The sequence below is a fragment of the Palaemon carinicauda genome, chromosome 4 (genome assembly GCF_036898095.1).
Source record: "Palaemon carinicauda isolate YSFRI2023 chromosome 4, ASM3689809v2, whole genome shotgun sequence".
In the NCBI taxonomy this organism is placed as follows: Eukaryota; Metazoa; Arthropoda; class Malacostraca; order Decapoda; family Palaemonidae; genus Palaemon; species Palaemon carinicauda.
In genome coordinates, this window is record NC_090728.1 from 43,347,252 (window position 1) to 43,371,251 (window position 24,000).

Consider the following 24,000-nt stretch of genomic DNA (forward strand, 5'->3'; position numbering starts at 1 on the left):
ACTACATCCAAGAAATTCAGGAAGGGAATCTCTTGTATTCATAAGTTGATTGATGAGATGTTGAGAAAATCATTACAAAATTATACAATTTATTCACAGAAATAATCTTCATCGTAACTTTAGATCTTATTCCCAGGTGCATTTGTCACAGTTGGTTTTTTAACTTGCAAAAGTTATAAAAATATGACTTTCTTACCAGCAAGTATATAGGAATTTGGTTTAATCTTGACCTTTTAAACAGACATATATTGAATGATCCTCCAACCCTTGGACCCCAGGCTTTAATCATTAACACCAAGAATGTAGAAATATTTCAGTGGTGTATTTCTAACTCCACAATGAAGCAAACTTCATTTATGAATTGGACATTTTCTTTATAAAAAAAATAGTTTGATAATTACAGTAACACTATACAGTACTTTATCACTGTAATTTTCTTAAACTTTTTTTTGATAATGTTATCATCAATCCTCATGTAACATAACATTATTATTTAAATTTATTTAAATGAAACACATAGTGGTAGTTATTATGCTTTAACCATCAAAGCTACCATTTCACCAACCTTTGACAACAAAAAAATGTTTTCCCCCGCTCTCTCCCATCTGCCTCTCTTCTGTGATGCCCTACTGGTCATACCCAATATGTGGCGCACACAAGCCTTGGGTGAAAAGACAACTGGGCTCTTTATAAGAAGGCTTCATATAATCATAGTCACTTGTACCATATACACCAGCCTATTCTGCTCCAATAGTATAATGTTTGATGGGCAATCGAGTAGTAAAATTTTAAGAAGATTAAAGATAGTTCTCTATCTGGTTTTAAGATTATGTATAGAGGCCCAAAATGTATAAAAAAAACATTTTCCAAAAGTAATTAAGGTACTACAATTTAGTGATAGAGCCAAGCAATTTGTAACTAATGATTATGGAAGGGATCTCCAGCTAGATATACAATGCCTTTTGCCTGCCACAACTACTTAGGCTCTAGCATTTTGGACAAGGGAGTTGGGATTAATAACAGTTCCTTAATTTAAGGCTTGGTTTTATTTTAAAAGAATGCAGTTTTAAGTTAATGGTGATAGCTTTTTTTTATTGATTAATGAGCTGTTTGTTTTGAAACCATGATAAATAGCTGTTTTATACGGTGGTCTTTTAGTACAACTTTCTCTCCTCCCAGATTTATGAGTGTTAAGTTTTATTAATAAGCTTACGATAGTGTAAGGTTTATGAAAAGCAAAGGTTAAACATAATCCTACTTGTAATAAGTTCTTATTAGGTTATGGCTGTAATAGCTGGTTAGTTGCCAGACCTCTTTCTTGACAAATAATAATGTTTAATTACTAATGGTTTATAGGTAGGGTGTTTTGTTTCTTTTGGAATGTTAGGCAATTGTAGAATCTAGTTTTATGATTTTGATATAATGATAGCATTATGTCACTAGATTAGGTAGTATTCTAGCTGAGTCAACTGCTATTAGCAAATGATTTCTAATATGGGATGGCATCCATTGGAGAATGTTATATAAGTTTGATATTTTTCGTTTTTCTGTTGCCAGAGTTGTGAAAAATACTTTTTCAATATTTAACTTAGCCGGTGATTATATAGCTGAAACTCTGTTGCTCGACAGACAACTCTACGGTAAAAACTCGCCAGCGATCGCTACACAGGTTGCGGGTGTGCCCAACAGCGCCATCTGTCGACCAGATACCCAGTTCTCAATGTAAACAAAGACTCAATTTTCTCTCTGTCGAGGTGTCGACAAGACGTACTTACTCGCTGTTGCTAAACTGGAGTTTTTTCACATCTAATTGGTGAAGTACTTTATTCTAGTTTTGAGCTTTCGCTGTGCAGGGTTTCTCTTCACACAAATCCTTGAACTCTTTTTGATAACGGATTCTTTGTTGATGACTTTTTGATAGTTTTTTTAATTTCCCTTTGACCAATTCAAAATGGCTGACCCTTCACAAGTCCCCAAATTTAGGAAGTGCAATGCTAGGGACTGTTCAAGGCGTCTTCCGAAGGCTTCTATCGACCCTCACACTGTTTGTTCCAATTGTCGGGATAAAACCTGTCAATTGGAAGATCGGTGTGAGGAGTGCGTTGGCCTTTCGGAATTCGATTTTATCGAATTCCTAAAGTATACACGTAGGCTAGAGAGAGATAGAGTTAGGAGAAGTTCTTCTCGTTCTATTGATGTATCCTCTCCCCATGCCCCACAACCTATTCCTTCCCCTGTAGTGGTTGCTCCTAACCCCCCTCCTGGCACTCAGGAACCATCGATGGCTGATATGATGCGTGCCATCCAGGCTCTGGGTGAGAGAGTTGAGTCCCTTGCTAGTGACCGTAATCAGCTCATGGCGGATGTGAAGGAGCTTAAGTGCAAAAGTGCAGTGGGAAGTGCTAAAGTGCCGAGTGATAGTGTTGTGGATAGTGTTGCGCTTGAGGGTTCGTCTGTTCGTGCCTGTCGTCCTCCTAGTCCGGGACCTCTTGCAAGCTCCCAAGTCCAGGGGAGAAGCAATGTCGTACGACAAATGGGTTCGAGAGGCTTTAATCAGCGAACAGACGTTCCCTCCGTGGTATCGGGCGTATCTACCCAAGATCGCTCCTACCTAACTAAGACGAGAGAGCCCATTTATACCTCGTCTTCGGAAGGTGTTTCTCGCAAGAAACCTTGGACCAAGGTCTCACGACCGTTAAAACGCAAGTCGGTCCCTTCAGCGCAAGTCCAACGGCCCGGTTGTAGCCACTGGGTCAGTTCGGACTCGCTGCCGTCATCCGATGACTGCTCACCGCCTAAGAGAGGCAAAGCGGTACCGCTTCGGACAGTAACACCGTCTGTCGCCGCACCTGCTCCCGTAGACCCTAAGTGGTCTCTACTGCAAGACATGCAGTCTAAACTGACGTCTCTAATGCAGGACTTTCGTGCGGAGAAGGTTGCTGCCGCACAAGCTAGTGCAGTACCTAGCCTACAACCTTCCACACGATCGGTTGTGCGTCCTGTGGATGCTGAGGTAACCTTCTCACGCACACCAGTTGAGAGGGTTCCTCCACCCATGCGTTCCAGTATGATCTGCCAGCCGCATGTTGACGTTAAGCGACGCACGGATGCCGTTGACGTTCTGGAGGTTCAACAACCGTCAGAGTTGCTTTGTTTTGACGCGGTGCGTCAACCTCCGCAACCCAGTGTGGTTTCCACTGCGCACCCACATCAGTCCAGACAGTCTGGAGTAGACGCTGTGCGTCCCCGCGCTGCCATGGTTGTTGCCAGCTCACAGACTGGGCAGCAGTTCCATGACGTTGCGTCCGGCTCAGTCACGCATGCACCCGTGCGACCGGACTCAGCGAACCAGCCGTTACCCACTCCGTTGCCGTTTCCTCATCAGTTGTCGGATGAGGAACTTTCTGATGATGATGTTGCTGCACACATAGATGAACCACAATCAGATTTGGACGAGCCTAAGTCTTCTCAACCCTCTTTGGACTTTAGAAAAGTTTTGGCCATTTTCAAAGAGATGTTTCCGGACCAGTTTGTTTCTGTGGCTCCTCGTTCTCCGCCGTCAGAGTTTGTGTTAGGCATGCCGTCTACCACTCCTGCCTTTACTAGACTCGTCCTCGCACGCTCGTCCAAGAGAGCTTTGCGGGTGATAGGAGAATGGTTGCAGTCCAAGAAGAGTTTAGGGAAGACAGCCTTTGCGTTTCCCCCTGCTAGACTCTCTTCTAGATCGAGCGTCTGGTATGCCACGGGAGAAGTTCTCGGCTTGGGAGTTCCTGCCTCTGCCCAGGGCGACTTCTCAAGTCTTGTAGACTCTCCCCGCCGCCTTGCCATGAGACGCTCAAAGATATGTTGGTCATCTTCGGACCTGGACCACCTTTTGAAAGGTATCTTTAGGGCCTTCGAAGTTTTTAACTTCTTAGACTGGTGTCTAGGAGCCCTAAGCAGAAAGATCTCTCCGACAGAGAAAGAGACTTCCTTGCTCATTATGTCCTGCATGGACAAGGCCGTACGTGATGGGTCTAATGAGCTTGCTGCATCATTTGTGTCCGGAGTCCTTAAAAAGCGTGAAAACCTATGCTCATTCCTTTCAGCTGGAGTTACACAGTGCCAGAGATCTGAGCTTCTCTTTGCTCCTCTTTCCAAGTGCCTTTTTCCAGAAGCCCTGATTAAGGAAATAGCCGCTTCATTGGTGCAGAAGGACACTCACGATCTTGTTGCGTCCTCCGCTCGCAAAGCTCCCCCTTTGCCAACCTTGTCAGCTAGACCAAGGATGGACACTCCAGCGTCCCGTTTTATTCCGCCCTTTCGTGGCAGAGCCTCCAGCAGAGGAGGTGCTCGTGCCGAAGGGAAACGAGGAAAGAAGAAAGGATCCAAGTCCTATAAGGGCAGAGTCTGACTGCCCGCATCTTCAGACAGCAGTGGGAGCCAGACTCAAGAACTTCTGGCAGACCTGGGAGAAGAGAGGCGCAGATGCACAATATTGCTCAGAGAGGGGTACAAGATCCCTTTTGTACGGAAACCCCCTCTAGCAACGTCTCCCATCGATCTCTCTCCCAGGTACAGAGAGGAAGACAAGAGACGAGCCTTGAAACGGGAAGTGTCTCTTTTACTAGAGAAGGGAGCGGTGGTCAAAGTCTCGGACCTTCAATCTCCGGGATTCTACAACCGACTCTTCTTGGTGTCAAAGAAGACAGGAGGGTGGAGGCCGGTGCTAGACGTCAGTGCTCTGAATGTCTTTGTCACAAAGCAGACGTTCTCCATGGAGACCACAAAGTCAGTCTTAGCAGCGGTCAGAAGGGAAGACTGGATGGTCTCTTTAGACCTAAGGGACGCATACTTCCACGTCCCCATCCACCCGGACTCCCAACCTTTTCTGAGATTCGTTTTCGAAAAGGTTGTCTACCAGTTTCAAGCCCTGTGCTTTGGCCTAAGCACAGCTCCTCTTGTGTTTACGAGGCTGATGAGGAATGTAGCCAAATTCCTTCATTTATCGGACATCCGAGCCTCCCTCTATTTGGACGACTGGCTTCTCAGAGCTTCTTCCAGTCGTCGCTGTCTGAAGGATCTAAAGTGGACTCTAGATCTGACCAAGGAATTGGGTCTCCTTGTCAATATGGAAAAGTCACAACTGGTCCCATCCCAAACTATTGTGTATTTAGGGATGGAGATTCACAGTCTAGCTTTTCGGGCTTTTCCGTCGGCCCCCAGAATAAGCCAAGCCCAGTTATGCATCCAGAACATGCTGAAGAAGGAACAATGCTCAGTCAGGAAGTGGATGAGTCTGGTAGGGACGCTATCATCCCTGGAACAATTTGTGCCATTAGGAAGACTACACCTCCGTCCTCTTCAATACCATCTAGCTTTTCACTGGAAAAAGGACAAGACGCTAGAAGCGGTCTCGATCCCCATTTCCGAAAAGATGGTCTTGCCTGACTTGGTGGAAGGACAGTATCAACCTAAGAGAGGGTCTTCCCCTGGCTGTTCAGACTCCCAACCACGTTCTCTTCTCGGACGCATCGGACGTAGGCTGGGGCGCGACATTAGACGGTCGGGAATGTTCGGGACTGTGGAACTCGAGTCAAAGGATCATGCATAACAACTGCAAGGAGCTTCTGGCAGTACATCTGGCCTTGAAAAGCTTCAGGTCTCTCCTTCGAGGCAAAGTGGTGGAAGTGAACTCGGACAACACCACTGCCTTGGCGTACATCTCCAAGCAAGGAGGGACCCACTCACTGACGTTGTACGAGATCGCAAGGGACCTGCTCATCTGGTCAAAAGGTCAAAACATATCACTAGTAACGAGGTTCATCCAAGGCAACTTGAATGTCATGGCAGATTGTCTCAGTCGGAAAGGGCAAGTAATTCCAACAGAATGGACCCTCCACAAGGATGTATGCAAGAGACTTTGGGCCACTTGGGGCCAACCAACCATAGATCTCTTTGCAACCTCGATGACCAAGAGGCTCCCAATATATTGCTCACCAGTCCCGGACCCAGCAGCAATACATATAGATGCCTTTCTCCTAGATTGGTCGCATCTAGATCTATATGCATTCCCACCGTTCAAGATTGTCAACAAGGTACTGCAGAAGTTCGCCTCTCACGAAGGGACAAGGTTGACGCTAGTTGCTCCCCTCCGGCCCGCGAGAGAATGGTTCACCGAGGTACTTCGATGGCTAGTAGACGTTCCCAGAAGTCTTCCTCTAAGGGTGGACCTTCTACGTCAGCCACACGTAAAGAAGGTACACCAAAGCCTCCACGCTCTTCGTCTGACTGCCTTCAGACTATCGAAAGACTCTCGAGAGCTAGAGGCTTTTCGAAGGAGGCAGCCAGTGCGATTGCTAGAGCAAGGAGAACATCCACCCTTAGAGTCTACCAATCGAAGTGGGAAGTCTTCCGAAACTGGTGCAAGTCAGTATCTGTATCCTCGACCAGTACCTCTGTAGCTCAAATAGCTGACTTTCTCTTATACCTGAGAAAAGGACGATCACTTTCAGCTCCCACTATCAAGGGCTACAGAAGCATGTTGGCATCGGTCTTCCGGCATAGAGGCTTAGATCTTTCCAACAATAAAGATCTTCAGGACCTCCTTAAGTCTTTTGAGACCACGAAGGAGCGTCGTTTGGTTACACCTGGTTGGAATTTAGACGTGGTACTAAGATTCCTCATGTCAGACAGGTTTGAGCCGCTACAATCAGCCTCCCTGAAAGATCTCACCTTAAAGACACTTTTCCTGGTATGCTTAGCCACAGCTAAAAGAGTCAGTGAGATTCATGCCTTCAGCAAGAACATCGGATTTTCGTCAGAAAAAGCTACATGTTCGCTACAACTTGGTTTTCTAGCCAAAAATGAGCTGCCTTCTTGACCTTGGCCGAAATCGTTCAATATTCCCAGCTTATCGAATATGGTAGGCAATGAACTAGAAAGAGTCTTATGACCTGTGAGAGCTCTTAAGTTCTATTTAAAGCGAACTAAACCTTTATGAGGCCAATCTGAAGCTTTATGGTGTTCAGTTAAGAAACCATTTTTGCCTATGTCAAAGAATGCTTTATCCTACTTTATCAGACTGTTAATACGAGAAGCTCATTCACATCTGAGTGAGGAAGACCAAGCATTGCTTAATGTGAGGACACACGAAGTTAGAGCTGTCGCAACTTCCGTGGCCTTTAAGCAAAATAGATCTCTGCGAAGTATAATGGACGCAACCTATTGGAGAAGCAAGTCAGTGTTTGCGTCTTTTTATCTAAAGGATGTCCAGTCTCTTTACGAGGACTGCTACACACTGGGACCATTCGTAGCAGCGAGTGCAGTAGTGGGTGAGGGCTCAACCACTACAATTCCCTAATTCCATACCCTTTTAATCTTTCTCTTGAAATGTTTTTATTGTTGTTTGTTGGGTTGTCCGGAAGGCTAAGAAGCCTTTCGCATCCTGGTTGATTTGGCGGGTGGTCAAAGTCATTTCTTGAGAGCGCCTAGATTAGGGGTTTTGATGAGGTCCTGTTGTATGGGTTGCAACCCTTGATACTTCAGATCCTAGGGGTCGATCAGCATCCTAAGAGGATCGCGAGGCTCCGTAAGGAAGACGTACTTAAAAGGCAGAGTAATTGTTCAAGTCGACTTCCTTACCAGGTACCTATTTATTTTTTTTTTGTTATTTTGATAACTTCTAAAATGAAATAAAAACTCTTAGCTCATAAAAGTGTAAACATATATTGCTGGTCTCTACCCACCCCCCTGAGTGTGAATCAGCTATATAATCACCGGCTAAGTTAAATATTGAAAAATTTTATTTTGATTATAAAATAAATTTTTGAATATACTTACCCGGTGATTATAAATTAAATGACCCTCCCTTCCTCCCCAATAGAGACGCAGTGGGACGAGGAGAAAATTGAGTCTTTGTTTACATTGAGAACTGGGTATCTGGTCGACAGATGGCGCTGTTGGGCACACCCGCAACCTGTGTAGCGATCGCTGGCGAGTTTTTACCGTAGAGTTGTCTGTCGAGCAACAGAGTTGCAGCTATATAATCACCGGGTAAGTATATTCAAAAATTTATTTTATAATCAAAATAACATTTTACCACAGCTAATGAATTCTTAAAATAGTACCAATACATTTACATGTTGGATCATAGTCATCAAATTCCTTCCCTCCTACCCACTTTTAGTGGTCTTGAGAATTTTTTGATATACAGGTGTATGATGACTCAGATTATATGAACATTCATCATATGGATTGACCAGTTGTGTTCACTCAGGGGTGTCACCTATTGGATCTACTGGGTATCTTGGAGGAGGGGGAGATGGGAAAGAGAGGCAGATTTTTTTTTTTTTTTTTGTGAGAGGTCGGTAAATTGTTATTTTTGATGGTTAAAGCATAATGACTACCAGGTAAATATTTAAATACTAGACTTCATCATTAAAATTTTATTTTTCAACTCGTCCTTAGGTTACAATCCCAGCCATAAAGTGAACTCCAACTTTTACTCTTTAATTTGTCCGGTATAAAATTAGTTATTAAATCATAGACTACAGTAGAATGAGGGTTCTATTTTGCTCAAAAGTGTGAAAGTATATCACTGTCAGTGTTACTAATTCCATTGCTATTCATATCAATATCACTGTCAGTGTTACTAATTCCATTGCTATTCATATCAACAGTATAACTCATTACAAAGCAGTATACTTATTATTATGTGTATCATTATGTCTTATCATGAATACACTATGTAGTTTTTCATTATTAGTAAACAACTAAACTATAGTTTAATGGTAAATTAAGATATATCTAGCCTTTTCCTTTATTTGGTGATCACTGGACTATAGGTGAAACATTTGAGATATGTCAAGTATAGTACTGTGATATGGTACATTATAATAATCCTCATATTGTTTTTCCTCTCTTCCAGGCTTTGTACTTTTCAGACTTGTTTCCCAGAGGGCTACCAACCACAAGCAAGAAGAATGAAACTGTCTTTTTGCGCGATTATGCACATGCAGACAATGAAGTCAACACAGCTCGAACAGATGCTGGGGAATAACCAGTAGATATTTTCATGCATAATTCATAATGAGCTTGTGAAGTGAATGTTTTTATTTTTTGGACTGTTATAGCTTTTACTAACTTGACGTGAAATTTTTTAGCATTTTTATGTGTTGATGTTTTGAAAGAAATTCTGAAATGTTAAGCCTTAATACATTCATCAAAGAAGAGATGAAGAAGTATTTCCTCTAATTTTGGAAGAACAGTACTCCAGATCTTATAAATTTTACAGGAAGATACTGAGGTATTTAAACATTTGTTTACTTTTCAGTAAGGAGGAAGTACTCCCAAAGCTCTGAAATTCTAACCACTTACATATGATATAAGCATTTTTTTAATATACATTTTTCAGTTTTTTGTTAAATTTTCCTTTTCTCAGTTTCAACTTTCATGCCTAGCTTTATTAGGTAAAATTGATTCAAAATGCCTCTTTCTGACAAACTTTCATTTTAATTATTATAGATGCTTAATGAAAAAGTAGTCTTCAAGCAGTACTATAGATATTTTTGGTATGTATTACCGTGTTTCTAGGTAATTTTATACTTAGCTGGTTAATGAAGTCTTGGAATAATTTAGGGAGAAATTTATTTTATACAACTTCAAGGTAGTAATATTGAAAAGCAAATTCTGTAATTTTTTTTTAGTAGTTAGAACTTGAGAAGGTTAATTTAGCAAGGTTAATTCAGCTTGTTTAAGTTTTCCGTCCTTATGTTAGTGATATTGATAGCACATAAGTCAGACCCTCTATTTTTTCTATCTTCTTGCTTTCTTTGGGTTTTAAAGGGTCCCATTTTTTGTATGAAAATTATTTCAAGTTTAGCAACTTGTTCTTTACATTTAATATTATATGAAGGTTAGCAAACACTGTTGAAAGTATTGTCTTTGTTCTCTGAAACAATTAGTCTTCTAAATAACAAATTCCTTTGAATAAATGTGGTGTAAGATTATTTGTATTTTAAAGGAATGTTTCAGGAAGTTAACTTAGTGTTTACACCCTGTTATACATCATTATCCATGGTCAGTAGTAAACATAAAAAAAAATGACATTTGCATAACTGAGGTACATTTTGTAGTGACTGAACTCGTGATATTTGTGCACAGTACTTGTAATCAGTTCATCAATAAATCATAATTCTATTAATATCATAACAGTAATAAGGACATTTCTTTGACTTTTGTTTCTTTCCATCTATTTGACAATTGACCCTTATGCATAAACACAATTGCTGCTAATACTGTATCTCTCAAAGGTTGATTCCAACCTTTGCGGATCATTCTCATTGAATTAATGGCTAATAACCCAGTTGATTGCTAATTGCATGTAAACACTCCCTGCGAACTTTACTATTTCACCTGTGTTGAGGTTTTTTATTGTGCATTTATTGTTGTTGTTGTTATTTTTTTTTACTTATAGGAGTAGCTTCAGAAATTATATAGGAGAAGAATCATATTACCATAGGCTCTACCTTGTTGTGATATACAAGTAAAGCTTCCATAGTTACTGAATGAATAGGTAATCCTTGTTAAGTACATGAAACAAAATGGAGCTACAGGGAAAATAATTTACCATTTACGAATCGAACAAAAGTTTTCTTCATCTTATGTGTGAGATTACTCTGGAATTATTAAGAGAATTAATCAACATTTATTTATGTATATATAGAAAATTAATTTTGAAGCAGCGCAGATTTTATTAGAGCAGTTGAACTATATTTTTGTGATTATATGAAACTGGATGGTTATTTTTCATTGGAAAGAAAGCCTTTGTACAAGTGAACTAGCCTTGAAAATGTACTTTTAACTTTCATAAAGTGAATTGGAAATTAGTTATCACCAGTTGAGAGTTTTGAGAATGTATTTAATTTGTGGTGCAATAAAAGCAGAGCAGTACCTCCACCACATACCTCATTATTGTATCTAGTTAAAATCATTACTAGAGCCTGGTTTTTTCTAATGTTTGAGCACTAATGATATTCACCATGTTTAAAAAAACAAATTGCCATAGTACTTAAGAGGTGGAAATTTATATGCCTTTTACTTATAGCATGAGAGGTCCAAAATGTCTGTTCAAGGACCATTATCCTATTAATGTCTTTTAGTTCATCTTATTACGTCATTTGAAGCTTGAAATGCATTGTTTATTTTTTTTAGTTTGTACAGAGACAAAACAATACTACCATATGTGTACTTGCTTGCTTCATGTGACAATTATGTGTACTTAGTTACCTTTTTGTCACTTTCTGAAGTAACATGCTTCCATAGTGCTATAAAACTAGAGCTTAATGATAACCTAACCTCCAGTCTTTCAATTCAGACAGTGTAAAATCTTATTACCCTCCCTTTCTGTCAAAGCTTGCACCTTTCATATAACCCCCACCATTACATCACTAATGTAGCACAATTTCAATGTTATAGCTTATTTTAGCAAAGTAAAACATGGGTATTGAAAGTAAGCAGTGAAAGTGGCACTTGATGTACGGTAAGTTTTTATACACGAAAAACCAGGATTGAAAGTTGAAGGTATAATATATAGTTTTTGATGAATCAGGATTGTTACTGCGGGAACAAATGAATGGAGTCTTTTTTTTTCTAGATCTTTACATGTTCCTAAGTTTTTCATTGTTATTTTGATTTATATTCATGTATTACATTTTTGTACCTCAATATAATTCATTTATTGATCTGTTATGGAAGTACCTGGTATCATAATACATTACAGTTTTAGTTCCCATTTTATGTTGATAAGATTTTATCATTTACTTGTAAGTGCTTGTCATGTATGTCATTTGCAGACTGGGATTTAATCTTTGGTTAAAAGATTATTGTTCTCATCTGTTCAATTTAGAAGATATATAGTTAGTGTATAGCAGTATTCATGCACACATACTGTATTCAAAAGCAATTTTATTTTATCCAGTGCAAACATAACTTCGTTCTAATCAGCGTAAAAATTTTGACTTATCGAAATTTCCATCTTTAGAAGGAATGACTCATGGCAGTGCAAGTAAGTTGATGCCGATTTTAACTCTATACTCTTACCTAAGCTTATCTTACTACAGAGAACAAAAGGCTATCGTACTACTAAGGAAAAATTCTTCCATTTACAGTGGTTGTTAATTCTTGTTTCAAATGGAAGTAATTAATTTTATTTTATTGTTTAAATTCTCCTATCTTCACATACTATGATTTGGCTTTTCTGTTCTTTGTGTACTTGGATAGTAACAATACTATTATTGTTTTGAGGTAACACCTTGCAGTCATTATTCTCACTGATACAGCAATAAGCATATTGGTCAATGTTCATAGGCTCAAATTCTTCACAAAAACTGATGCTTCTTGCTGCTTTTCCATTGAAGTTTTATGGCCTTTTCAAAGATATTGTTTGAATTGGGCTCTCTTATTTCCATATCAAATATAATTTTTTTTTATTTTGGTATCCATGATAATTAATTGCAGCTTTTTTTAGCCTCAGAAAATGACTCACACTTCTAATGGTAGCCACTTAGAAAATTACCCCAATCCAGATGGATTATTTGGTATGATTAGTTTTAATACTTTTTGTTCATTGTTATTGATGCTTTTTTTCATGAAGAGCCAAGAAATATTCTACATTTTCTGAAACAACATTTGTGATTATGATAATTGTTAACCCCCTCTACTATATTTTACTCTTGGATCTATGCATTATTACTATTAAACACCATATTCTTTGCATACCATGTTTCTTCTTTTCAGTGGCAAGCTATGTTGTAAAAGAAGGTTGTACTGATGATGGGTATAGGTTTAATCAATTTTATTCAAGGAAAATGTATTGATTTATATTGCAAATTGTCACGATGGCACAAATTATTTTAAAGAATATAACTTTAACTGCTATGATTTTTACTGACTTAAATTTTAATGAGTCGAAAAATAGATTTAAGAGACTTTGGATAGTTATTTAGCTTTAGTGTCTTGTGTAAAGGAATTCAGATTTTAAATGTATTTTTAAAGTTAGGAATCTCTAGATCAAATAAGGGGCCTCCTTTAATTGGCCTAAAATTTGATTACTTTATAAAGTTGGTTACAATAATTATAAAATTTCTGTTTAAAGATAACTTTCATTTTTGTTTTCATATGCTTGTGGTAGAGTATACTGTGCTCTGGTGCGTTTCAACCAGATATCACTGAATATGTAAAGGATCTATATTGTTATTAAGTTTGAGTTTACTTATTTCATTTACTAGCTAGACAGGAAACCATTAAGCATTAAAAATAAGACTCGGAATTATATTAATTCAAGAATCCTTTCAAGGGTTTTGTATCCATGTTTGAAAAATAAAAAAAATAAAATTTCTAGAAACTTTTTTGATGATTATTGTATTTGTATGGAAAGAGAACTAATTTGATTAAAGAAATTCTACAAATATATGAACTTTGGAATAAATAGATCATGAAATTTGGAATAAATAGATCTTTTAGATGAAGTAGTTTTGTATTATTAGTTAGCAATCAGGATTTTTCCATGGAATTTTATAAAATTATTGATAACCAATAGTAGTTGAATTATTTCTATTTCCTCAAATAAAGGAAAGCCCCAGTATGTAAATGTTATTTGAGTATGATTCACATAAGTTCATGTTAATGCATTATTTACTCCAAATTATTTTAATTTAGTCCTTTAAGTTATACAATTTAACCTATTCATCAATCATGTTTCTGAAACAGCTGCATTCTTGAAATATCTATATAATCTAGTAAAGGATTATATTTCAATTATAAAATATTAAAAGGATAATGTTCATACAGGCATAATGAAAATTTACTATACTGTATCTGTTTTTGTGAAAACTCATTTACTATAATGTTTCTGTTTTTGTGAAAACTTATTTACTATAATGTTTCTGTTTTTGTGAAAACTCATTTACTATAATGTATCTGTTTTTGTGAAAACTCATTTACTATAATGTATCTGTTTTTGTGAAAACATAAAACGATATATTTCTAAAGTTTTGTAATTTATATGAAACTGCAAAGTACAATTATGGCTTGAAGTAAATAATTTTACCCAATTAATAATGGCCAACCTATAAAATTGATGAAAATATGATCACTAAGCCATTTAACTTGAGCATTTTAGATGGAGTTATGTTGTTAGAGGTGCTATTATTTGTAATAATTTTAATTTTCATTCATTCCCTTTGGTCTTTTCCCTTCTAACTGTTTAGTTTTTTGTAATGTGATCTTGCTCCAGATATCACCTCATTTAAGAACAAATTCTATTACCCATTACTATTAGTCTTGAAATTATTCTGTGGCCTGATTAAGTTACTTTACAATATCTTTTTTTAAGATGTAATCTACCATTATTTAAGCTGGATTAAATGTTGGAATTGTTGTTAAGTTTCAGGTTCAGGAAATAAATTGTTGCAGATATGATTTCTTAACAGATATTGCAATGGTTAGTTCTGTTGATTTTTTTAGAACATCATACAGTATTTAGATTTACTTTTGTAAGATATAATACTGGATTTTACCGTTTGCTTGATTCTTGTGTTGTTCGAAAGCAAATTCTATTCTTTTATCATAAAGCATTGTGATTTCTTTCATTTTGTTCTCTAATTGTGTGTACAGTATTCAATTATTTAAATTTTAATTTGCAAGGTTGATTTTACAACTCCAATTAGAATGTGCTTTTGATGTTAAACAATTCATGTTGCCAAGGGCATTTTATTTCTTAAAAGAGAACTCGATAGAGATCATTCCTCCACTAACCCCGCCCCCCCTGTTGTGTGCTTTTATTTTCAGTTTTGCTAAAGAATTGCATAATAAAAAAAGACTACTCTCATAATCATCCAAGTATACTGCATCTTTTATGGTTACTTTCTTTATTTTCTAGAATAGAGGATTGATTCATAATAGTACAGTACCTGTATTGTCATTCTGATGATGACAAGTGGTTAAAATTCCGACAAACCCCCAAAAAACTATGGAAAAACAATGATTGAGAAAGTGTCACTACACCCAGAATCCTTAAGCCGTTTTCATTTTGTCACCAAATGCAGGGTAAAGCAGTAGATCATTGCAACTTTGTTGAAGGGAAAAAATAAATGCACATAAGAAAAGTGGGAGTGTTGTAATTTGCATTACAGTATTTCTGTAATTTATTTTGATGATAACACGTGTTGACACTACTAATCATTTACGTATATTTTGTTTCATTAAATTCTATTTTTAATAGCTATTTTAGTTGTAGATTTCTAGAGATATTAGGCTGGATATTGTATTTGACACTAAATGTTAGTTATTAAGTGAATTTGAAAGATCTTAAAATGTCTAATGTAACTACTTTTAAAATAGTTTCTTTTAAAACTTTAGAACTTCATATGATAAAGATGCCTTTCAGCTGAAGTACAGATTGAATATATTACAACATGTCTTTTCCTACAACAGGAACCGATTGAGAATTATTAGTGCATGATGTACAGTAATGCATTTGAAAAAGCCATCTTGAACAAAAGGCATTTTCATGATAGTTTTTGGCAACATTACATTAAGTGTCTTATTCTAGTGAAGGCATGTACTGTTTCATGCCTTTAGTGTATGATGACTTCCTCAGTAAAGTAGTGTTTTGTACATTTTAAAAGTAAATTTCTTTAACATCAACTCTTTATGTAATACGTAAACATTTGGATTATGACAATTTTATTAATTACTGTATTAAAAAGGGTTTTTCATTAAGCCCTTTTTTCCCCGGTAATGCGGCAGATACACAATTATGGTCAGACAACTAAATAGAGTTCAGTACATCATTTTAGAATTGTTACATCATAAGCATGATAAATGTAATTTTTCTTCATAATTTTATAGATTATATAGTTTTTCCATTAAAAGAATAAAATAAACAAATTAATTGTGTTTTCATACCTAAATTTACACAAAGTGGTATACTGCAATGGCATTTAAAATCTTATATGGTACGTGTACATTCAATTATTTACAGTATATGATTTAGCTGTGAGTCACAGCAAATATCCACAAAGCATATGCTTTTCAACATTAATATAAAAGACGTTGTCTCTCGCTTTCCCCTATGTCCCTCCTCACCAGAGGAAGATCAACCAACTTGGAATCGCACTCGTACTGAGAGGGAAAAACCAAATATTAATACTGCAATAACATTTAGTTTGTTCCTACACAGATACAACTCTCGTCATTTACAGCACTGTACTGTATATGAGTAAGCTCTGGCGCACATTGTTTAACTATATATAAGACCATATGGGGGTATGGCAACACTTTACAGTTGCACTACGTACCCACTATCTCTGGTGAGGTGATGCTATTGTAAACGTAGCTACTTAACAGTTAAACACTGCGACAATACGACGTCTGTTACTGACCTCTCAGTGCTTTGTGTAAAATCTTTTCTTTGCTTTTCAGAATGTGTTAAACCAGCGTTAATAAGAATCCAAGATGGTCATGGAGGTGGTACTTAGTTGAGCCATCTAGAATGTGATCCCCATCCCTTGTGTTCTATGTATAGGGAGACAGACGGAATTCGTGATATGAATTCCCCTCATGATGTTTGCAAGGAATGGTAGTCTTCCCAATGGGAAAAGTATAACAGTTACAGGAAAAAGAAAGCTAAGAATCATTCCCCCCCATCACCTTCTTCCTTAAAAGGAAGAAAGAAGCTGAAGCATTCTTTTTCCATCCCTGTTTGAGCCTTCGTTATCCGAGATTTCCGAAACTCCAATAACACAGGATGACAGCCAGTCCTTTGTCAGCGAGTTTGTTGATCTCGTATATTCTCCCCTTCTTAGTGAGGCTAAGAATGCCAAGAGTGATCATGACCCATTAACATCTGGTAACTTATAGACTAGGGATAATGCCTCGATAGAAGTGCCCTTGATATTCCTGGAGTTCAAGAACTACTCGTTCTACATCTCCTCCCAGTAATTTAAGATTTCTCACTGGTTCCAGAGGTTTCTGCTTTACAGGTGAGAAAAGTGCCTCTACAGCGTACAGCGCATTATTCTATAAGTGCCCGAAATGTGTTTCCCACTACTGAATGCTTCCTATGGCTTTGGAAGATTCCTACTATTCATCCTCGACAGCTTCTCATGAACAAGCTTTTCCAGTGACACTACGGAGCCCTACAAATAAAGTTACTACAAGAGAGAAGTATTGTACTGGAACAAGCTTCCCCTAGAAAATCAGTAAGCTTCCCAAGTACCCCGTGGGGCTCGACAGGGTCGGCTTCTCCCAAGAAAGAAGTAATATATTACAGCATCTAAACAAAGATAGCAGTTCGTCTCTGATCACCATAGTGCTAACCCAGCAGTACATCTGCAGTGTCACAAACAACCCCCAAATATGTTTTCTTATAAAACTATGGAGAAGCATCCACATGAATGCGCCAAGCACCCTAGTGCATGCAATCCACCTGAAAGCACCATCACTTGCACGTGTTTGCTTATTCGCACGCCAACTGCCGTACTGTCACCATTATGCATTCTCCTACTAATCAGACTTCCTTCAATATGCATGTGCATAATTCTAAAGGGGTGTCTTTTCCAGTACTCTAATTGGAGCATGACAAATGCTCATAAGAGAATTAGACATCTAAACCTCCAAATTATGAGGAAGAAACTGGTGTTAGAGGTTAGACCTTGGCCTCCATCTAGTGACAGAAAGTAAGGTTGATAGCCTTATCCTCATTTCCTGAGGGGAACTAGCTCCCATGACAGCTAATGCACAGAATGAATGATGTCTATAGAAGTAACTAACAATCGGCTGAGACTGAAGTAAAACCCTCTCTTCTTCACCATCTTATCATGAGCCAGTGTCACCAGAAAGAGAATCCAGTATTATTATGACTATTCCAGATACCCTCATACTCCTCTTGATTATACATTGGAGGTTCCATGGGAGCATAAAGATGTTTCAGAAAGGAATAAAAGTGCTAAGTTTATTCCTAAACAGGAACCTACACAACCAATGCCCAGGCCAGGGCATGCATCTCCGCACCCTTCATCCATTATAGTGATAGAGGATTCTTTGAAGTTATCTGCTCAAGCAGAACCCTCTGGAATGACAGGTGTTGCTTCCCCTGAAAGTCCCAGCCTCAGGCCCAGGAGACGCCTCAAACTCTATGAATGTAATGGCCTCATTCGCCGTATTAACAGCCTTGGTGAAGCTCCTCATGCTCCTGTAGTAGGGAGATGATGCCTTATTGACGGGATCTTTCCAGAATCTCAAAGTGCCAATCATAGGTTTGACATTACCCTATCAAACCAAGCTAAGGACACCTAAATTTTGCTCAATATACAAATTTCAAATGCAGAAGTGACTGCAACAGTTGAGAAGGTGGAAAAGTCTAGCCAGGCTTCCTTTTTAAGGAGAGCAGTTGCATCATGCTTCTCTGTTCCTCTAACAATATCTAAACCATCTCCAATGAAGCAGGCACCCCAGTGTTGTCTACTGCCTGAACCAGATGAAGATCAGCAATAAAAGAGATAATCAGAATCCTCTTGGTAGAGGTAATCCTTCGTCCAGAGGGAACTAAGGATGGAAAGGTGAGCGTTAGGGATGGCATGTCCCCTGATTTACCACCGGTGGGGGATACCTGCAATGTCATTGGACAAGGTGGCAATTCTACCAGGGCAGAACCCTGAGTAGCAGAAGCACTCCATTTAGGATATCGCATCCCGTTCATGAACAGTCACTCTCCTAGGACACAGCCTCTGATGATCCCATTGTTCTATTTGCTGGGATCCCAGAGAGACCTTTTGCAAGAAAAGGTACAAAAGTTGATGGAGAAGAATTCCTTCGAGGAAGTCTTAGATGGATCTCCAGGTTTCTTCAGCAATCTCTTCCTAGTGAATTTAGATCCAGAAGCAGTGGGGATAGATGCGATGTTACTGGATTGGAACCAGTGGACTCGCATTTACCTTTTTCCACCGTTCAATCTCCTAATGAAGGTCCCGGACAAACTATGGACCTTCAATGGAACAGCAGTCTTAGTGGTCCCCAATTGGCCCAAGAGCAATTGGTACCCTCTTGTTCTGGAACTCAAACCTAGTTGGATTCCTCTGCCGACACCAGTGCTGTCCCAGGATCTTCAACAGGAGACTGTATTCACTTCCTCCTGGATAACGAAAAACCTTCAACTCATGATTTGCTGCTAAAAGAAAATACGGAGTTTCAAAGGAAAGGATTGATTTAAAAAAAAAATACAAGTCCTCTACTACAAAAAGACAATTTTTGACCTCTTGGAAGAAGTGGGTGGAGTTTGTTAAGAAACATAAGCCCATTTCGATTACAATGGACTTCTGTTTATCATTCTTTATCACACTCCATGAATAGGGTCTGTCCTCCTCCACAACTATTTCCTCATGTAAATCGGCCCTAACCAGACCTATCGCTTTTGATATTGAACTCGACAGCGAACTGTTCAATAAGATCCTTAAGGCTCATGCTAATCAGAAACAAAATGCTCCCCCCACAAAACCATCTCATAGTCTTTGGATAAAGTGTTGCACTTAGCCTCCTCAATCGATAATTCTTCCGCTTCCTTGAGAGATCTTACCCAAAAATCAATGTTTTTACTAGCTATGGCTTCTGGTGCTAGAGTCAGCAAGATTGTAGCACTATCAACGGATGATGGCCACACTGAATTCTCGGAGTCGGGAGAAGTTAATTTACTATATACCCAGATCCTGTATTCCTGGCTAAAAATGAACTCCCCACAAAACGTTGGGGACCATAGAAGGTCGTCCCTCTACAGGAAGATCCTTCTCTGTACCCCATAAAATGCCTTAAAGCTTACCAGTCAAAGACTGTAGCTTTGAAAGGCGGACAACTTTTTAAAGGGGAAACATAAGGATCTAATCTCTCTTTGAAACAACCAAGTACAAAACTCACCTATTTTATCCGAAGGGCTGACCCAGATAGTATGCAATCGGGTCATGATCCTAGGAAAGATGCCTCTCCCTTAAACAATTGGAGGAAATTAAACACTTTGTTGTGGCAGCTGGTAGTGTGATTAAACCAACTTCTTAGTGCTGTGCATGGATACTTATGGACTGTATTATACGGGACTATTACAGTGTAATAGTGCGGGTTGAATGTTCTTCTAATTTGCACTGTGTTATAAACCATATATGTTATATTGAAGAGTCAAAAGGTAACTTATCTTTATTGTATGGAATGATGTTATCATTCTATTCAGTACAAGGTTACTGGAGTAAACATTTCTAGTCTTTAAGCACAAAAATATAAACATTATTGCACCAATTCTGTTACATTTGCTTGCTTTTGGAAATAAAACACTGTACGTACATCTTTTTGCGTTTCCTTTATAATGGACCTAATGTTTCTAAATGAAAATTAGTGTACCTCAATTCTTTAACACTCCTATTACAGAGTATGTGTTCTTACAAATGCATCTTCATCGCACTGAGTGGGGCTGTGATGATAACTGTCTGATTTCAATACAGTTTACAAGAACTTTTAAAGTCCACTCATAGAGTTCGGCTGTTGTCCCAAATAGCTATAAAGTATTTGGAAACATAAAACAAACTATCATTAGATGCCCTAATTGTGGAATAATTTTAATTCTTCTATAGGCTAATTAATGAGGTTGGCACAAAAGAACACTCAAGTGGTTAAACTCTAATATGGCCGATGTGGTAACGTCCATGACTGGTGAACGCCAGTCTAGGGTTCGAGTCCCGCTCAAACTCGTTAGTTTCTTTGGTCGATGCAACCTCACCATCCTTGTGAGCTAAGGATGGGGGCTTGGGGGAGCCTATAGGTCTATCTTCTAAGTCATCAGCAGCCATTACCTGGCCCTCCTTAGTCCTAGCTTGGGTTGAGAGGGGACTTGGGCGCTGATATGTGTACAGTGGTACCTCTACATACGAATTTAATCCGTTCCACAACCGACTTCGGATGTAGAAAATGTTCGGATGTAGAAACGAATTTTCCCATAAGAATACATTGAAATAGGATTAATCCGTGGTTGAGCCCAAAAACCTATGATAACTCCTTAATAAATAACTACACATAATTACACATGACAGTATGCACTCTAAATTAGATAATAGACATGTAAAAAAGAATAATTATCAAGAAATAATAAATAAGAAACGGGTTTTTAGCGTCACTTTACCTTAGAAAGTCCAGCGCAGGTGTTGGTCTTGCTATGCAGAGAGGAGACGGACGGGCGGCGAGGAGGTAGAGAGGTTGACTACGATAAACGATAAATGTACACTACCGTAACTTATTCTAACTTACACTAAGTGAACTTTAACCTAAATTAGCTTATTTTTTTTTATTTTTTTTTATTTTTATATTTTATATTTTTTTTTTACATTTTCTTTTTTTCTTTTTGATGATTAATTTTAATCACTTTCACTCTACACTTAAAATTGATTGAATTTTATTCTCTTCAATCTTTGCCGTTTTCTTTGTTTCACTTTCTTTCGCTTCACTCTTTACCGTTTTCTTTGAACCACTTCCTTCCTCTTCATCACGAGTTCGCTTCGTAGTTTTTTTAAAGAAGCTATCGATAGAAAGTTGCTTGGTACAGCTTTTCAGAATGTTTCGAAAATAAGTTAGGGAAACATCATCAAACTGCGCAACTAAACGACAAACCTGCAATTTCTTTGGATGGTATTTGTCGATGAAGTCGACCAAGTCTTGATATTTTCCTAACACCTCTTTTATTTGCGCCGAACCTAACACATGCTTTACCTCCTCGATCCCTTCCTTGTCATCACTCATGTGCTCAGACATAGCATGGAGTTCCTTGAGCTCTTCTGTCGTAAGTTCGTCGTGATGTTCTTTTGCAAGTTCACTCACACTCAAAACGTGATTTATCTTTTTAGAGTCTCTCTCTCTCTCTCTCTCTCTCTCTCTCTCTCTCTCTCTCTCTCTCGATGCTTAATCTCCATCAAACGTTCAGTAGTAACACTCTCTCTCTCTCTCTCTCTCTCTCTCTCTCTCTCTCTCTCTCTCTCTCTCTCTCTCTCTCTCTCTCTCTCTCTCTCTCTCTCTCATGCTTTTCAATAATTCCTTGCTTTATTTCTAAAGAAAGCATTTCCTTATTCCTTTTCTCACCACTACCACAACCACTTGCGATACTAAGCCTTTTAGGACCCATGATTTACGTAAAATACCGTAAAAGGATGAACGTAAAAAATCACGATTAAAACACAGTTAATAGCAGAACGCACAGGGCACAACCACACGAAGCCGACGTGAACAGAGGAATGTCCCAAGCCACGCTAATTGAGGGTCCCTCCGAGGTAGAAATGCTGCCTTCTATCAGCGGAAATAAAAAATACATCCGGCGCTATGAGTACCATCTACTACGTGCACGGGTATTGTTTACTTCGGGTGTCGAAAAAAAATTCAGGTGTAGAGTAGCAACGTGTTTGAATTGTACTTCGCGTGTCGAAAAATTCGGATACAACCGGTACGACGAAAATTGCTTACTTCGTGTGTCGAAATAAAATTTGGGTGTAGAGTCGAAAAATTGCTCGAATTTTACTTCGGATGTTGGAAAATTTGGATGTAGATACGTTCGTGTGTAGAGGTTCCACTGTATATGGTCAATCTCTAGGGCATTGTCCTGCTTGATAGGGCAATGTCACTGTCCCTTGCCCCTGCCATTCATGAGTGGCCTTTAAACCTTTAAATGAAAATTTTTAATTCTCTGGTACACTTCCATCAGGACGACATAACTCGAGCTCAAAATTGGGATTTTGACATAGGAAAAATCTATTTTTGGGTGAGATAGCCATGTCATCCTGATGGACCCGCCCATTACTTTCCATCCCCTCCCGATTCTCAGTGTGAGACCATATTTCATACAATGGCTGCTACTGGAATGCCGAACCAGCGAATGTGTTTACAGTAACACACTGGTATCAGAGTTGTAACAGCTCTCCCACATATCCAATCCTATCCCATATCCTTCAAGACAAGCTTAACTCTATTAGGGGAAAGATAGCCGTGGTTGTTCTAAACACATCCCTGTTACATATGCGATATCTTTCGCTATCTCCACTCCAGGGGTAGTAATCCTGTGATACCTCTATAGTAATACCTTGAGGTACGAGTTTAATCCGTTCCAGGAACGAGCTCATATTTCAATTTCCTCGTATCTCAGATGAATTTTTCCCACATAAAATAACTGAAAACAAATTAATCCGTCCCCACCCTCTGAAAAAAAAAACCCTAAAAACAGTATATTACAGGGGAAAAACATGTTTTTAATTGATGTAATCAACATCCTACGCTAACAAAATAACAAAGGCTATGAACTGGTTATGAAATGTAACATTATTATGGAGTTCTTACCTTCAAGACAGACGGTAGCGGCTAATGTTGGTGTGTGCGGAGGAGGAGGAGGAGGAAGAGAGGATGGGGAGGAGAGAGACTTGACGGCAACACGATCGGTATGCAACACTTTTGTAACACTACGTAACATAACCTTAACTTTAAATTTAACTTAAATGAAATTAAACTTTAAATTCAGCTTAAATCAAATTAGCTTACTGTACACGCACTTAAAAATAAAATGTTAATCTTACGTTACACTAAACTTAATTCTACATTTTGTTTTCATTTTCATTTTTTTACTTTTCTTCTTCTTCCGGCTTGGCTCATTTTGCCTCACTTTCGCCAGCACTTTTTGACGGCCTTTTTAAAAGGAACCTATCTAGGGATGTTTTCTTTTGTCTCCCCTTCAATATGTTGCAAAAAGGACGCACGCAAGTGTCGTCCCACAAGGCTAACGCACGACCACTCGCCAACTTGTCCAGGTGCCTCTTTTCCATAAAATCAGAAAACTCCTGCCACTTCGCTAACATGTCTTTGATTTCTGCCGTAGAAAGGCGGCCCTCGTCTTCCACCTCCTCCTCGCTACTGAGGTCCTGCAACACCTTCGAATGTTGCATCTCCTGG

The 24,000-nt window shown here is 38.5% G+C and overlaps 2 protein-coding genes across 4 annotated transcripts in view; one reads left to right on the forward strand and one right to left on the reverse strand.

The window, feature by feature from the left end:
* LOC137639913 (phospholipid phosphatase 1-like) overlaps positions 1–15,934 on the forward strand; it is a 118,092-nt gene extending 102,158 nt beyond the window's left edge. For 2 of the 3 annotated variants that reach the window (XM_068372196.1, XM_068372194.1), the window contains exon 6: positions 8,909–15,934. In XM_068372196.1, coding sequence (XP_068228297.1) covers positions 8,909–9,040 — 132 coding nt within the window. In that variant the 3' untranslated portion in view covers positions 9,041–15,934. The remainder of the gene's footprint in view (positions 1–8,908) is intronic. The other variant, XM_068372197.1, reaches the window with a different exon arrangement.
* Positions 1–24,000, reverse strand: part of Orp8 (Oxysterol-binding protein-related protein 8) — a 732,808-nt gene that overhangs the window by 471,646 nt on the left and 237,162 nt on the right. The window lies entirely within an intron of this gene.